The sequence below is a fragment of the Cupressus sempervirens genome, chromosome 2 (genome assembly GCF_028749045.1).
Source record: "Cupressus sempervirens isolate cs-2001-9-10 chromosome 2, ASM2874904v1, whole genome shotgun sequence".
Taxonomy (NCBI): Eukaryota; Viridiplantae; Streptophyta; class Pinopsida; order Cupressales; family Cupressaceae; genus Cupressus; species Cupressus sempervirens.
Genome location: NC_143119.1, coordinates 384,582,329 through 384,599,900, shown reverse-complemented (window position 1 = coordinate 384,599,900; position 17,572 = coordinate 384,582,329). Strand labels below are relative to the sequence as shown.

General features: G+C 38.3%; 1 protein-coding gene across 1 annotated transcript in view; it reads right to left on the bottom strand.

Annotated features, from left to right (window-relative positions):
- Nucleotides 1-2,642: 2,642 nt before the first annotated feature.
- The window catches only part of RECQL3 (DEAD/DEAH box RNA helicase family protein), a 280,411-nt gene continuing 265,481 nt past the window's right edge, over nt 2,643-17,572 (bottom strand). Inside the window, exons 19-20 of the mRNA XM_089813828.1 lie at nt 3,285-3,394; nt 2,643-3,082 (exon numbers count right to left, since the gene is read on the bottom strand). Coding sequence (XP_089669954.1) covers nt 2,650-3,082; nt 3,285-3,394 — 543 coding nt within the window. The 3' untranslated portion in view covers nt 2,643-2,649. The remainder of the gene's footprint in view (nt 3,083-3,284; nt 3,395-17,572) is intronic.

Below are 17,572 nucleotides of genomic sequence, written 5' to 3'. Positions count from 1 at the left end.
AGGCAACCCTTGGAGATTGCCAAGCAATAGAAACAAGAATCACATGTGACTTAAAAAAATTGTTATGTCAGATTCTTGATGAACACGATAATCTAATTGTACTTGAAAGAATGACTTGAAAATATACAATCAAGGTCAATGTTGATATAGATTTTGAAGATTTTGGTTCTCACACAACGAACAAGTTTTCTTCTCATGATTTTTTGGCAAAACACTGGCAAGATTCTCTGGTGGTGAATTCCAAGGTTGTGCAATCAACATATGCTAGTGAAGTAAGGATAGAGACAATATGAAAGACAGTAGAGATTTCTGATCTTCCTACAATGCGTATGTTATCATCAAATTCAAGGCACTAAAGAACAATCTTTAAGATTGTTATTTTGTTTTTATTTCTATTTGTAGATCAAAGAGGATGCATTGCATGCAAAGATGTAAATACATGTAATGCAAGTTACATGTAATCCAATAATTTCTCTTCTAGTTAGACTCGGTTAAAGTTCGTTGAGTTGCTCCCACTTTTTCCTCCATTTTTTTCTCAACTCCTTTGCCTATATAAAGGAGTGCCCTTTTTATCGTAAAATCATATTTTATTGTATGCAAGAGAGCTCTGGGGAAATTGTGCAAACAAAACTTTGTTTGTGTAGCACTATTTTGATAGAAAAATTAATAGAAAGGAGGAATTGAAACTGAACTTTGATTAAGTGCAATTGCTACTTATGTGAATTGGAAGCTTTGTTTGTGATTTGTATATGTTATATTTAATTCATGAAATCTCGTGTTCTTGATAATTAAGAGTAAAAAGAATTAAGAAGTAATTGGAGCCGAAGCTTTGACTAGGGGCAATTGTAGAGATATATAGTTAAACAATTTGTATGTAGCTTATATCTCTTTTTTGATTCACAAAATAATTAAGATATCTTTACTTTTGGAAGTCTTTGTGCCCTATTAGTAAAGCTTATTCATATAGAAACACGACCAAACTTAGAGCCAAATTGGTACACTTTTAGCTAACCTTTGAGTTAGTGTTGGTTTATCGCTATCACCATTTTTCAGCTTTTAGATAAAAGTGTAGTTAAAGATTTCACCCTGCCCATTACTCGCTCTATAAATAAATGGATTATTTCTTGAAAGTTAAAGAGAAAAGAATATTGGTAAACCCTTTTACAAAATCTCTCGACTTTTTGCTTACATTGAGTTGATCCAAGGAACAATGAGAATGGAGAGCCTTCCTTTTAAGATAGGAGAGACTCTGTCTCACATGTTGTGGCTAGTCATCCTATTTTGCCATTGGATTTTACCCAAAACTATCAGTTGCAAAATATCCACCCAACATTAAGATAATCTTCATGTTGTGTGATCTAGGCTTGAACCCTTTCTATTTTTCCGACATCAAGCTAGGTATATAATTACTTTTCTCTAGATCTTCAATTTTAGATGCAATTTTAGTGGTTCTAAAGTTCATTTCCTTCACCCTCCCCTCCTTTATTATCTAGTTAAGGAATTCATTAGGTATGCCCTTTTTACATACTTATCTAATTTTGGAAGTCATAGGCCTTCGTGTTATATTATGAAAGCTTGAAGTTGCTTCAATGCAATCTGTGCTTTCTCCAACTCTCTCCCCAATCCAAATAAGTTGTGGCCACCATTTTAGTGTTTTCTTGTGTTATATTGACAAATTGAATTGTCTTACATGTTCCATATTAATCTTCATGACTTCAGCTCAACAGTTAGGCAAATGCAAGATCAAGATGGGCTAAAAAAAGTCCCGAAGTGAAAATGTTGAAAATATTCCCAAGTAAATTAACATTAAAAACTCAATAAGCTAACTACACAATCTAAGAATGTAAGAGAAAATGTATTGTAGTGTATGAGATACTATATCTTGCAATATTTAAAATTAATTTGGTGAAGATTAGATATTTCAAAAAAAACATCTATTTTCTTAAAATGTAAGTGTTATTTTGGCCAACCTAACTATGAGTGGGAAAAAAATATCTCTTAACTTCGCTAATATGTAAACCACACATGAATGGATGTGGCACATATTTTTATGCTTTGCTTAATTTAACCACAAGATTAAAATTTTATCAAAAAAATATTATTCTCAACAAACCAAATTTGTTCAAAATAATGTGAAACTTGTTAAAAATCGTACCTGAACCAATTTAGACGACTCTTGCCTAATAAGCTAAATTCGCTAAATTCTCTAGTATATGAAGTCAATAATTTCCCTCCTAATATTTATATAACATATTAAAGGATTGCTTGGACTTGACATGCGGATGGACAAAGGAGCTGTTGGAAGTAACTACGAGACCAATAAGAAAAACGCATGTGTAAATGCATTATTTATAAATGAAATTTTTTTAATAATGCTCACGAGATCAAATGGTCTAAGGGATTTAGGTCCTTTGTGAGAAAGAAACCCTAAACTGAAAATGAAATATTGGTTCACAAACTCCTACAAAAGTCTGCAAACCTCCCACAGAAAAATTAGCCTCACCACATGTATCCTGTCGTTTTTCAGAAAATATTATGGCAGGCAATTTTCTTTTCTTCAGGGCAACAGAAAATAATTCCTTCTGCTTTGGGGATGCTGTCCTCTACTTGTCAAGTTAGAGGCCTTTTGTCAGCACTGTATATTTTAAATCATATCTTTTTACCTCGCTTTCTTGCGTAGCTGGTGAAAGATGCTATTAGAGGAAGCTCCTTTCTTGCTTCTGAATTCTGGATTGGAAAAGAAGCATCATTTTCGGGACATATTCTCTTCTGACCAATAAACTCTTGTTTGTCATTTGTTTGCTTCAGCTCATTCTTTTTCTCTATATCGCATGTCTCATGCTGAATTAAAGAAGACTTTGTTTGTTTTGAAAAACCACTCTCCTTCAAAGGTAAAGAAGACATGGATTTATTATCATTTACAGCATCAGGTTCTATTCGATTCTGAATTTCCTCCATATTTGAGGTTGTGAGCCACCGAACTGTGCTTGCTACTTGAGAGTTGTAAAACGACCTTCCCAATTTTCCATATTTACTGTAGCATTGATCCTCCAATATTATGCTGACATTTTGGAAAGCAAGACTGGCCCAAAGGTAAGATCAAGAATACATATAATCAGAATCAAGAAGCTACTGGTTTGGCCCCAAAGTAAAATTAAACTGCAACTCAAAAGATATTCTTTTGTATAATATTTCAACATAGAAGGCTAATGTGAAGTACGAGATGGAATATTTTATAAGCAAAGTCAATATATATTCTATCTATGCTTTATTTCACAACTCACTTTTCATTTCCTAGCCGTTTGAGAGCTTGCTGTACAGCCAATCCCAGCCTTTGTCTCCCAGCATCCCTTAGATTTTCTGGAACTATCTTCTTGTTATTGAGCTCTTTCTTCTGTTTTTCATCCATAGAATTAAAAATTGAGATAAACAATAACAGGTCAGTCAAAGTAAATATCTAAGCATGCGTCAGTTTTAAGACTGGTATTAGAAAACCGATCTTAAGCCCTTAGACTAATGGTAAAAAACGATTTGCTCTTTTTCATGTTTTTTTGTATTCATGTTAAAACAGTTTTTGAGAGGACCTGAAACCTCAAACAAAATCTATCAAGAGATGAGCATTAAGTCCATAGCATCAAGTAGCAGTAAAAGATCTAATTCATGTTATGGATCAAAGTGCGAATTATTATCTTTATGGTATAGGAAGTTTTGTCTAGTGCCTCTATTAATGTTATTTTAATTTATGATAGCTAGGTTTAGTGAAGAGCTGGTCATTTCTTGATGCCATGTTCCCCTCAGCCTAGGCTTGGGAAATGTGTAGAAAAATGCTGGGAAGCTGGCATAGATTAGATATGAAATGATTAAGATATAATCTGGTGTAGTTATCAAAAAAATGGTTAAGGTTGAAAAATTCCTGATTTAAGATTGATAAAATGAGTAATATATATGGCCCTTATGCTATAAATTCAGAAAATAAAAACAGTGCTTTTTTATATATTCCATTTGCATTCCATACATTAAATCGCTGTAAAATACACTGTAAAGATTGTGTACAGAAAGTGCAATTTGTGCGAAGTATGTTAGTTTATGTTTTAAACTTTTACACGAAGCTTCCCCTTCTAATATGAAGAGTGGTTCTACTAGACATCTATTACATTTTGTGTTGCACTAAAGTTTACAAATTAAAAAACCAACAGGTGTAACCAGGGATTTCTAGCATAATTTGGTCCATAATTTAGTGATCAAATATCAGCTTATCCAATATTGAAGATCAAGTTCGGTTGCTACAATTATAGGCTCCACATGTAGTCCCTGCCAACTATTCAATCATAGATGTAAGCAAGGAATATTTTTATTATCTATTTAGCACCATTGATAATAGCAACTATAATAATCAATTATAACTAAGCAACGCCAACATCCATCTTATTTCTAATCGGTTCACTAACACATTTGCTAGAGACAGTGATATAATGAAGCATGATAATACAAAATTATGTTCAACAATAATCTTATAGCAAAGAGGTGAAAAATAGCAATTATTAAGGTAGACACAAATATTGGAATGTTAACAGCGATGGATATTTTTAATAATTAAAAATTAAAACGTAATCCTTAGTGTCATGAAGAGGTGCATTTAATTAAATATTTAGTTTAATGGAGAGATGCCATATAAGGAGACACGTCTCCTCAAATACAACCCATCCCATCAAGCTAAACATATATAAGATGAACAAACACATCTCCAAAGTGAATGGAAAAAAGAAAGAGGAACTGACAGATGGAGGATTTTTTTTCCAGACAGCATACGAGTGATCAGACAACAGCGAATGGGCAGGAAATAAAGAAAAGGAAACAACACTTTATATAAATGAAACAATCAAGAAAAGATTCTAATTTCTAAGGACATAACATGCACATAGAATGTCATAGCCAGCTGCGAAACACTTGACAGCCAATAAGAACTAATCGAAGAGATGGTCTAGTTAGATGGTCTAGTCATATATGATATGCACATGCACACTCAGCAGTGTGTAATTGAAAGACTAAGTGAAAATCATATATCAGGCTGACACAGGACAGTATATTACCATAGATAATAACCATAGGAAACAAAGGAAGTAAAAAGACATGTTTCTTCTAAAGTAAATCATTGGGATCATTGGAGATTTGAAGAACATGACAGCTAACATCTATTTTTGCATTCAGACAGTATAGAGATAGCTATATTTATATGTGGAGAGTATTCTATTATGTAGGAGGAAGAGGATTCCCTCTAATACGAATGTGTCTGCAAAATCAGTCCCTCTGATGGTGTCAGTGATGAAGAACACTTCAAGTCAGAATTTAATATAAATTTCATAATGAGGAGCATACATCAAAAGATCAAATCATGGAAATGTATCGATGCAGAAGCTAGGTATTCAGCAAGGAAGATATAATATAAATGCATCAATGGTTATAATATTATATATGTATTTCAAAAGAAAGCAACAAAGGATAAACATAAATGGAGGATTGAAGAAATAAAAGTTATACAACACTTTGGAACTCTTAAAACTATCAATTGCATATGCTATATTAACTTTAATATGTAAGCAGTTTCAGAAATATGGGATTCATATTTCTTGACATATTTTCCAGATGACAAACACATTTCATTATATACATCAGATCGAGATAGCAGTTTATAGCTAGAAAGTTTCTTGAATTTGAAGAAAATACTCCCAACTATTTGAGGATCGGATAGGGACATTGCAGCCTCCTTGATGATAGTCTGCAAAGTCAGAATGTGGTCCATGGTCTGAAAGTCTGTCTGCAATGACGCCGATCAAGCTCCCTAGATAAGATAGTGTTCAACATGGTAGCATAGAACTTGGAAAAAGTGTGCCCAGCCATGATGGTCCTATAGTTGTCAGGGTCCAAAATCGGCCCAGTCCTATGAATCGAATAGATAATATGCCGTGATCATGTATCAGGGAACCAGTGCTCAGTTAAAGAGCATTGTAAGGAAGGAGCACAAAGCTGTGATCCCGAGCTTAAAGAGTTTGTAATGTCCCCCATAGAAACCTTTCATAATTTCCTCTCAAATTCCCATGTATTCATATGTATAATCTAATTTCTCATTCTTTGATATTCTATATGAGTCGATCAATTGTGATATACATTACTTTCCTCAGTCTATAAACTCATTTGATACATCATATCCTCATTTATGTTATAATTCCTAGATTGTGAAATGTCAATGACCTGGAATATGTTGACATGATCACAACTTGTCTATTGGCTTAACTTTTATATGGTCACTGATTGCCTCAAGTAACCTTCATTATATATATTTCCGTTAGGAACAACTAGTTATCTGTGCTATTTTTTAGTGCTAGAAAAGTGTCCAATCTGATGTCCTTTTCTAATTATATTAATTAGACTGTTTATTGTAAGTTAATCACCATCTTCTTAGCCTTTGTAGTATCGTGGACACGAATGTTTGCTAAATCTTTTAATAACTACTATTAACAAAATTACAGTCTAAATGAGTATCTTTACAGTAATCTCTGAATTATATGTGACTCCTTGCATCAATCCCCACAATCCTATATGATGTGGTCTACTCTCTTTTTAATAAGATTTCCATTGTTGTGTGGTGACTGCAAGTGATTTAGAATTTAATAATTATGATTCACGATTTGATGACTCTTTCTCAACACCCCTTCAACATCGATGAGTTGAACACAATGCGCTGATTCACAATTTTTTTTAATAAGGATCACCCAACTATATTCTTTTGGTCCATGTCACAGCTTCCTGCTAATATCCGTATGCTATTGTGTACATCTATCTTTGTCTTTGCCCGTACATTATATGGGCTCTACGCATTCTACTGTTGCCTATATCTTTGTGCAGAGGGCACTCTTAATCTGCCATTGCATTTCTTGCTTCATTTTCTTGGTAAAAACGTGGATGTCATAGATTAATTCATGTTGCATATTGACTTTAGATTGGTTGGTCGCTGCGCCTGATGTCATGCATTAGCCATGTGGACTGATCGTCTCTGCTCCTCGTACTGATCAATCTTAGGTTCTGATTGGTTCTCCTATGTGATACTGAATGTTTCTCTGTTGATTGCAACTGTGTGTGATGGCAATCTCTCGATGGGTCACTCATAGAATTTGTTTTGTGATGATTGAATTTACACTGGGTCTTCTTTCAAATCCATGTACTCTGATTTTGATGTCCTTTTATGTCTCTTTGGAAGATGATTGATGTTCATAGTCCTCCTCCTTCAATATGTGCATTATATATTCTGTCTGCCTATCCTGAATATGGAGTAGATCTGCTTAACTTGTTCCCTCAGTCCTTGATTTGTTATTTTAGAATTGGTTGTTGTAATTCATTGAAATATTGGCACTGATTTAGTCCCCAATATTACAGCCATTCTGGGAATGATTGCAATTATCAGCAATATATCTAGGTTGCTTCTTTTCCTTGATTCGTCCATGACTGATGTCAGAAATTTCATTGTCTTTACCTGTGTATCATCCTCTCACTCATATCAATGGATATGACAACTATTGGTGACTGGAAGTTGCTCTGATATCCACGCATCAGGCCTATTGATGCTAGTTCGGCCTTCGTGCCTATGTACTTCCAATGTATATCCTCCTTTTTTTGAATGTTGCTTTAAATATTTGTAAGTTTGTAATGTCCGAGAGATGGAATGGTCGTGACCCATTCCCTTGGGTCATGACTTGCTTTATTCATATTTGCAATATGCACTCCAAGTACAACGCTTACAATGATAATGATTATGATGGCTCAATAGTCCCTACAGGCGATGTACATATACTTTCCCAAAGGAGTGACTCAACCATCACGCGCCCTTTCGGATACAAGTCTACCTGTCGACTATAATACTTTTTACCAACAACATCATCCCCCCCAAAAAGTGAAGTCGTCTCCGGACGACAAAATAGAGACAACTCTTACAACAAAAATCAACTCTAACCTAAACAACTAATTACATCAAGACTTAAACAACTAAGAAGAGGGAAGCATCAATGGTGTAGTAGGCGTCCGTGCTCTAAGCTCATCCAACTTTGCTTGAAGTTGATACACTTGTCTTGTCTGTACTTTTAAATCTGCTTCAGCCTCTATCTGAAGCTCCAAGGCTGACTGCATCATTTCAGCAATCTCTCCAAGCTCCCTCTCCTTCTCCGTTGCCATCTCCTCTTTCTTTGCTACCACCTATTGTAGCTGACTCTGTCGGGCCAAAAGTGCTGCCCACTTGGATTCCCAGGCTGCCCTCTCTGCATCTAGTTCCGCTTTGATTGTTGCTACCTTGGCAGCTGACTCCTCCTGAGCCCTCTATGCAGCTGCCTGGTCCGCCTGGCTCCTCCGGAGGGTATAATAAGTCTCTTTTTGTATCCGGACTATCTCCTCAGTCAGAGCCTCTATGCGGCTCTCCATACCCATCCCTCTCATAGTGGCCTAATCTTGGCACATCTCCACAGTCTCTACACTTGGCCATCTGCGCTCCTCAAAACAAACTGTAAAGGCTGCTGGATGCGCTACCCTCATGAAGGATACGATGTGCTCCAACTCCTTTACCACTGAGTCCAAGGAAATTGTCTATGCAGAGGCCACCACTTGGCGAGCCCGAGTTGCTACATTAGTGAGGAATGTCTCCAAACCTCTCCCATCGCCGACTCTGGCCCCACTGTAGGCTGTTGTTGGGTACCCATGGCTGTCTCCACTGCTTCTGCCATCCGCTCAACGATGCTAGGTGGTACCTCATCAATCTGTATTGGGTGACTCCTCCACCTATGTCTGTAGAGGATTTCCTTCAGGGGCTACTTCTTGCACAAGTGTGAGAATACTTGTTGCTCATGGTGCTGGCATACGGTTAAACCTCGTACTCGAGTACTTGCTCAACCTCTGAACTCTACTCTCTTTGTCTGGCTCCCTAGGTGGTGCTAGCAATGTTGCATCTACGGTAACCACTGCATCTAAGCCCACTACATCCAAATGAACACCCGACGTCTTCAAAGCCTCGCTTGCTGGCATCTCCATCACTCCCTCCTGAGTGTCCATCTCCTTACTTAGTATAAGTATCTCAGCCCCTACCTCTGGTACCGTTGGCAAAGTCTCTCCAACAACCCCTTCAGGTAACCCCATGGCTACTTTTGGTACGGCTGTATCAGGTACTGCTATATCAACTAAAGGCTCGATACTCCCTAAACGTGCTAATACTGTTGGTCATGCTGCTGGTCTGTCTGCTATAGTGACAGACATCATGACAACAGGTTGCCTAAACTATCTGAACCCAAGAATGTGACCACCTATGGGGACTAAGTGTGCGTGGGAGGTAGCTATGAGGGTCCTCAGAAATAGTAGTGCTGGTGCTGTAATAACTTCAAATTCCTCGTCATCATCCTTGTCCTCCACTTCCTCTTCTGAGTCATCACTTTCCTCGGAAGATGTGTCCTATCTCGCACTATCCGTGTTCCCGTGCTAAGAACTTTCTACCTCATGTCGCATCCTTTTCTGTCCAATGGCCTTTTGCCCTCCAAGAGTATCAAGATGCCTCCACTGCATAACCGGTAGCTCCTTCAATTCTATCAGACTTAGCTTGATTTCCAACATATCATTCGGTATCATCTGTGTGGTAGCATCAAGAAATAGGCCAATGGAGTAGTATGGCATGTAAAAAGTTTTGTGTTGCAATGACATGAACTCCTGCATGCACTCAGCCAGCAAGGATGCCCAATCATACACTATGTCATTGATGATATCATTCATCATGGTCACCTGCAAAAATGAAAAGTCCGATGCCCTACTCGAATCGATGAGTCGGCTCTTCATTAAATCCATTAGACAATGCCAATGTCCTTCTAGCACATCAAATTTCTTTAGTCCTCTTGCCTTCAAAGAATCCATCAATGCTTCACTTCCTGCCTTTGGTCGTTTCCCACATACTAATTCTACCAGCTGCTCCTTGGTTTTCTAGTCGAGTTTCTTGGGTTTATTACTGATTTTCCTTCCTCCCTGCGCGTGACTCGGTATGCCGAATACCCTGGTGAAGTCTACAGCTCTAAAGATATCACCAAATTCTATCCCAGGTAAGGAAATGAGCATGTTTGCGAGAACCTGTCATAGGTTTTTGGCATTGTGCGAAGAAACCCCTCGAAATCGCGAATGCAGAATACTAGCAACTGCAAGGCCCATTCCACATGCGCCCTTCATATGTTGTCCTTTGCAAAGTCATCATTTGGAGCCTCCTGCCACCAGTTTCTACACTCTAATCCGTTCAAAACCTCAAATGCCATATTCTGAGGTATGAGATGTGTTGTTGCAACCAACTGTGCCCTTGCTTTCTTTTTGCCTGTATTGCTTGAAATACGTACACTTGATGGTAAAGGCTTTGCATTTTTGTTCATTGTGTTGCTTGATGAATCCTCTTCTAGTTTCTTCTTCCATGCTCTCTGGCCGAATGAATATTGTTACCTCTTTTGTCTTTTTGTGAAGAGAGCAAAGACAGTAAGGTCAATTGCAATTTCCTCTTAATGATGGTATGATAGCTATTAACCAATTCGTGTTCACTTCTTTGCTTGTTGTGGGCTATACGGATGGAATGCTTCTTTCCTCTAGAGGTTGTACGACTATTCTTCCCTTCTATCGAAATCGTTCCCCACGGAGCTATACTCTTCCCTATCTTTCCCTTAGTCCATACAGTGTACATCTAATATAGCACTATATGATGTCGGCTTCTTTGTTTCTGATGATGACCGGTTACTCCCTGCGCTCTTATTTGGCTCCTGAAAGGTTGTACAGTGGTAGCTTTAGTCTCCCTTGTGCCTTCTCACACGGTCTGTACTGATAAATGCTACGTAACTTGTGTTACTAAGATCTCCAGTCTGTACGTCCGTACGGTGTGTCTATAACCTCCTCATGGTTGCAATGACTTATCTCCTGCTCGAGCCGTACTATTACCAAGTGTGTGCCTCTTTTCTAAATTGTCGTATGGTGGGTATTTTAAACTGTTGCCTGCGTACAGTGACAATAGTAGTTTGCTCTGTTCCTTGATTGTGTTGGCCATACGTCACAAGGTCCTTCATATGGTCTCTGAACACCGTTCGGTCCTACGGTATACTTTGGTGACCTACAAACACTTACAATCTTCTACTTCCTAGTTCATACTTCTCTTTAAATTGGTCGTACGATAATTGTATTGTAATTGTTACATCTAATTTGAGTTGTATGGTATCTCTTCGTTGTCTGTAAGTGATCTCCTCATCCTTATGGTGTTCTCTCCTCTGCTCAACTTTTCATACTGTGTATAAGTTTGTGGTTCATGGCCGTACGATACGGTAGTCTTCCTTTTACAGCCTCTTGCCCATACAGTATGTCTTTTAGGTTCTCTAAGTCTTGTGGCTATGGCCATACAGTTGTACGATACCCCCTTAACATGTTCTCATGTTTACTATTCTAGGCCGTATGGTATGAATTACTTTCCTCTATTCTCTTGATATTGTATGTTATTAAGTATTAATTACTTTCCTCCTCTCTCTTGATACCGTATGGTATTAAGTACTCTCATGCCTGCTCTACTATAATATTTCCTTTTTACACATATTATTATTCATCTCTTTATAGCCTTCAGCTTACTAGTATCTTGTCGTTGCTCATCTATTACAATTTCCTCTTTGATTTCTTATTTACACACATTTCTTCTAATTATTTATATTTACATATATACATCATTACTTGTTTTATTATATTTACACTCTCTCTGAGTTGTTCGTCCGCAAAGGCATGTTATTTCTTTTATGGTAGACTTTCAGTTTCAACCCATTCACTGCATCGGGTACTTCCTTCCCATCGAGCGTCCATAATTTTATTGCTCCATTATCGCCAACTTTGAGTATCTTGTATGGTCTTACCCATTTCACTTTGAATTTTCTTGGTCTGATCTCTCTGCACCAATTATACTTCAACACTAGTTGGCCTAGTTGAAATTTGTTCAATTTTAATTGCTTGTCATGCCATGCCTTACACCCATTCTATGTAACCTCTGTGACCCATTATGTCTGCAATCGTCGCTCATCAAGTTTATTTAAATTATACAATCTTTCCCTCAAGCTTTCCATATCTCCCAGTTTGTTTTCAATCACAATCCTTGAACTTGGTACCAAGAATTTCGTCGGTACCACTGCCTCCTGTCCATACATCAACTGAAATAGAGTGTGCCCTGTGGTTACCTTGTATGAAGTACGGTACACCCGTAACACTAATGGTAGCTTTTCTTCCTAATCCTCTCCTTCGACTACATGAAATTTATAAATCACTCCGACTAAGATCTCATTGGTAGCTTTGGCTAGTCCATTGGATTGCAAATAGTACGGGCTTGACACGAAATGGTATATCTTGAATTCTGTGGTAAGCAGCCAGATGACGTGATTCACAAAGTGTCCCCCTTGGTCACTTGTCAACTATAGCGGTATTCCTTACCTTGTGATGATTTTTTTCGTAAATAAATTTTGTCGTGCTTAGTGCAACGTTGTTACGTAAGACACGCTTCTACCCACTTTGTAAGGTACTTTGTCGCTACCAGATGTACTTGCATCTTCTAGTTTTACTTACCTTGAGGGGTCCGACAAAGTCCAATCCCCATCTTTCAAATAACTCCTCTACATGTGAAGGATTCAGAGGCATAAAGTCACTCTTTAGTGGTTTTCCAAGTCGTTGACATATATCGCACACAACGACCCACTCCCTAGCATAGTTGTGCACGGTTGCCCACCATAAACCTATTAGAAGTATCTTCCATGCAGTTGTATCCGGTCCCATGTGTCCTACTAATTCTTCGTGTGCTTCCTTCAACACCTTTGGGATTTCCTCTTCTAGAATTGACCGTCTTAAAATCTAGTCGGGTCCCATCTTATACAACAACCCGTTGATCAACTGAAACGTCTAACTCCTTAGCACCACTTTCCTTTTCTTCTTCGGCAACATTTCCCTAGGAAATTGTCTCATTGAAAGATATTCTTGATACACGTGTACCAAGATGGTAGTACGACAACCTAAAATAGTTGTGCGTCAAGAAAATCGCCATTGACCCCCATCGGTGGCTCTCCTGATTTTATCCTTGATAAGTGATTCGTGCTTACATGACTCTTTCTTGACCGTACCACAATCTTGAATGTAAATTCCTACAACAATAATAGCCATTTGCTTATCCTTGGATTATCGGCTTGTCCACAAGATATAATAGTGCTTGATGATCCACATAAAATACGAACAGCGTTGCTAGTAGATAGTGTCTAAATTTTTGTACTGCGTACACCATTCTTAGCACCTCTTGTTCTGTTGTACTGTAATTTTTCTCTTCTTTAGATAACAGTCTCTTGGCAAAGTATATTGGATGATCCAGTCTGTGGTCACTTGTTTGTGCCAGTGTTGCTCCAATCACATAGTTCGATGCATCAACATGAACATGAAAATCCATACCCCAGTTTAAATAAGCCAGGATAGGCGTCATAGCTAGTCTAGTTTTCAGTCCTTCAAAGGCTTCATTCTGCTTTGTATCCCACTTGTAGGGTTCTCCTTTCCAAGTTATTTTGTTCAGTGGGTAGAATACTTTCGCAAAGCCCTTAATGAACCTTTACTAATATCCAATATGTCCTAGGAACGATTTTGCCTCTGTTACATCCGTTGACGGTGGCATTTCTAAGATTACTCGGACTTTGTCAAGATCTATCTTTAATCTTGCTGTGCATACTATGTGCCCTAATAGCTTTTACTGCAATACCATGAATCTGCACTTCTTCAAATTCAATGCTAGGCTCACCCGTCTGCATCTTTCCCATTCTCTCAGTGCAGTTATATGCTTGTCCCCTGTGCTAAAAATTGACCAATTGTCCAAAAATGCCTTAAAATTTCCGACTGACATTTTATCAAATATGTGCAAGATAATTCTTTGGAATGTTGTCGGAGTAGTACACAATCCGAACGACATCCTGTTGCAGGCATTGATTCCATCTTCAATGATGAACATTGTTTTAAGCCTATCTTTTTCGGTGATGGATATCTGGTTGTATCTAGAGAATCCATCCATAAATGAATAGATTTCATGCCCCACAACTTCTTCCAGAATGCTATTGGTGAATGGTATTGGTAATGAATCTTTAATTGTTATTGCATTTAGGCATCAAAAGTCCACGCATATTCTTATCTGAGTGGTGTCGTTCTTCACAGATATTACAATCAGTGATACCCACTCGTTCGTTTGCACCCTAAAAATAATTCCTTCTTCCAGCATTCTGTTGATCTCATCAGTGACCCATGCAACATAATTTTTGTTCATCCGATATGGCTACTTTCGTACAGGTACTGCACCTTCTATCAATGGTATCTGGTAGACACATAACTCCAATGGCACCCTTTTAGGTCCTACATCCACACAAATATGTCCTTATATTCTATGAATATTTTGAACGTTGTTGCCTTCAGGGCTAGATTCCAATCTTCTCCCACAAATATATTTTTCGGATTGGCTTCACTACTAAGTTCATTGTTTTTACTATAGGCTCTTTGTACTTAATTGGTTTGTCTTCACTAAACTTATGCACAAGCGTTTCATCGATTTGTACTTCTCCCTCCACTTCTCTATACTCCTTCGGAAATTCATTCTCTTCTTTTCTATCTTCAACCCCTAACATGTTATAGCTCGAAAAGAGCTCATAGTCCTCCATCTACCAATGGAGTAGGCCATTCACCAAGTCTAGGTCATCATCGTTAGAACCTCTTTCCAATCTCAATATCCCCTCTTCATCAGGTTCCATTCTTTTCTTCCCCTCGTCATCACCACCGCCTTCACCATTGGAATCCGATAACACTGCCTCCTCACCTATCATGTGTATAGGTCGATTACAAATCTCCAACCTCCGCCTTCCATGGATAGGGTATTCTATTTCCAATCATGTTTCACCTTTTCCTGTACTAGCTAGCCCCGTCGGAGGATGGTGTCATACCCTTTTCGTTTTAACAGTATGACCACGAAATCCAATAAGAATGGCTATGTCTCGATGGTTATAGGCTGCACCATTAGGGTCCCTAAGGGCTTGATCCTGTGTTGATCGATAGTGAGTAGTTGAAATGTAGGTTGTCCCAACTTTTTCCATATATCCTCCGGTAGTACATTTACTCCTGACCCTCTGTCTACGATTGTGTCCACGAGTATGGTTCCCAAGATACCCATCTCTACTACTACAGGATGTCTTCCCATAGTGAGTGCCAGTAGCATTGGGTTTGTTGCAGTCATTTCATTGCCATCCTTTCCTATCTCTTTCGTTGTTTTCAGGAGTGGTGTCATGTTCAATATCATCGTTCATAATTGAGGCATTGTAAGGTCATTCAATTTCATAGGAACTTCCATTTGCATTACCTACCTAATAATATTTTGTTCTGCTAGGTTCCTCTTCAAGGTGCTAGCAGTGTCTTTTGTTTGCAATTTTTTCGACTTCCATCCATTTTTCCAATTCCGTTTGTGCTTGCTGTAACCTCTTCTTTTCTTCCTCTGCATCTAGGTACATTGCCTTCTTTTCTTGCTTTCAAGTGATGGCTAGTGTCTCCTCATCACATGTTTCAATGCTTAACAAGTTTACCCCTTGCTAAGGGCATTTTGAATCCTTGTGGTCTCTCGGACCAAAACCATCTGCATAACAACTGTGGTGTTTCCTTCATGGTACAGTCTCTAGCAAAGTGCCCCTAGAGATTGCACACACAGGATTGTATCATTGATCGTCCACTCAAGTCGTATTGTATTTGACTTCGGCCCCAATTATTGTTATTATTATTATTGTAACTACCTTGTCCGCGTCGGTTATTGTTCTGGTACCCTCCTGAGGTTGCATCGTTGTTCGTGTTTGTTCCTACTCCTGCAGTGGACACTTCTTGCGTTAGTAAAACTTGCTGGTGTCCCTTAATCTTCATATTGAATGGGCATTCCTTGGTGGAATGTCTTACAATTTGGCAGATATCACAAAATTGTTTCTTCAAGCAGGAGCCCTTTATGTGGCCCTCCTCCTTACGGTTCGTACACCACAGTTCCCCTTTCACTGAGTCAAGATTCTTTTTCCAAATTTTTGAACTCCATCATCCGTAACATATCCTTTTGCAATGCTCGAACCTTCTTACTAGACCCTTCATCGCAGCTGCTGCTTTCAGAAGATGAATTGTCTGAGTCCGACAATTTCTTTTTCTTTTTCTTGCTTGTTTTTTGCTCACTCTCCAAATCCATCACCTGATTATATGCATCTATGCATGATACCAGAGGTACAATTTTCATCTTTTTCTTCAGTATCGGATGTAGCTCTTCAACAAACCATCTTTTGTTTAATCCGTCAGCTGGTTGGCTTTCCATTTTTCCCACCAACTCCTTCAGCCTTCTTGCATATACCCAAATTGTTTCGTTCTTCCCTTGTTTCATATTTTATATTTTTGCTACTACTTCGTTATCATTTCTTATTAGTCGAAACTCTACTATGGATTCCTTCCTAACTTCTGTCCATGTAGTTAATTTCTAGGAATCGACATTCGAAAACCAATCAATCACTACAACTCGTAGGGTCACCAAAATCTGTCGGACCCAGTCATCTCAGTCTGTTACACCATTCACCATCCAAATTGTTTTGCATGTCTTATAGTGTCTAATTGGATCAGTCGTCCCATCAGCACTGAACTTTAGCAATTTTTCCTTCGATCCTACCATTGCTACTTTCTTCTGATTCTATGGTACTTGTATACACACACTGTTCTGACCCGTGTTGTTCTACTCAACCGCCCTACTTTTGACAACTGCATTACCCAATGTGAAAAGATCTTCCTCAAGAGAAGTTTTTCGATTCTCTACCTATATCCGTTCATCGAGTGTATCGAGAACGAAGAGTTCACTCCATGATCATGCTCCTTCGTCACTTCAAGCCGTGTGAGTTACTTTCCTTCTGTTCGAATTCTCTACCCTCGGCATATACAAGATAAAGAACTCCTCCCTTGTCTTTTCCACCAAATTCAATTGCTGTCGAGTTTCTTCTAGTTCCTTAGCACTCCTCGCTCTGCTAGGTGAATACACTCCCTCTATTTGTGATCCTTCACCCCCTTGGTGTCCATCAAAAAGCTGCTGAAGCTTCTGTCTGCGCTCTGCCTGTTGTGCTAAAATTAATACTTCTTGTGTTGTGTGTATCTCATCCTTATCTTTTATCTTATTCCTATCTTTACTAAGCAAATTTAGCATTAATCTTCATAACACTTCCTTTGTTCTAGGTTCAACTGGCAACAGCACCAAATGTTTACCATATAGGGTAAAAGGATACTTATCGCATTCAGTAGATTAAGATGTAACACAAAACAAATACTTTATTCATATACACAATATGCACTCCAAGTACAACGCTTACAATGATAATGATTATGATGCCCCAATAGTCCCTAAGGACGATGTACATATACTTTTCCGAAGGGGTGATGGGGACACAACCCAAGCACATAATGGACACAACAAGAAAAGGGAAATTGT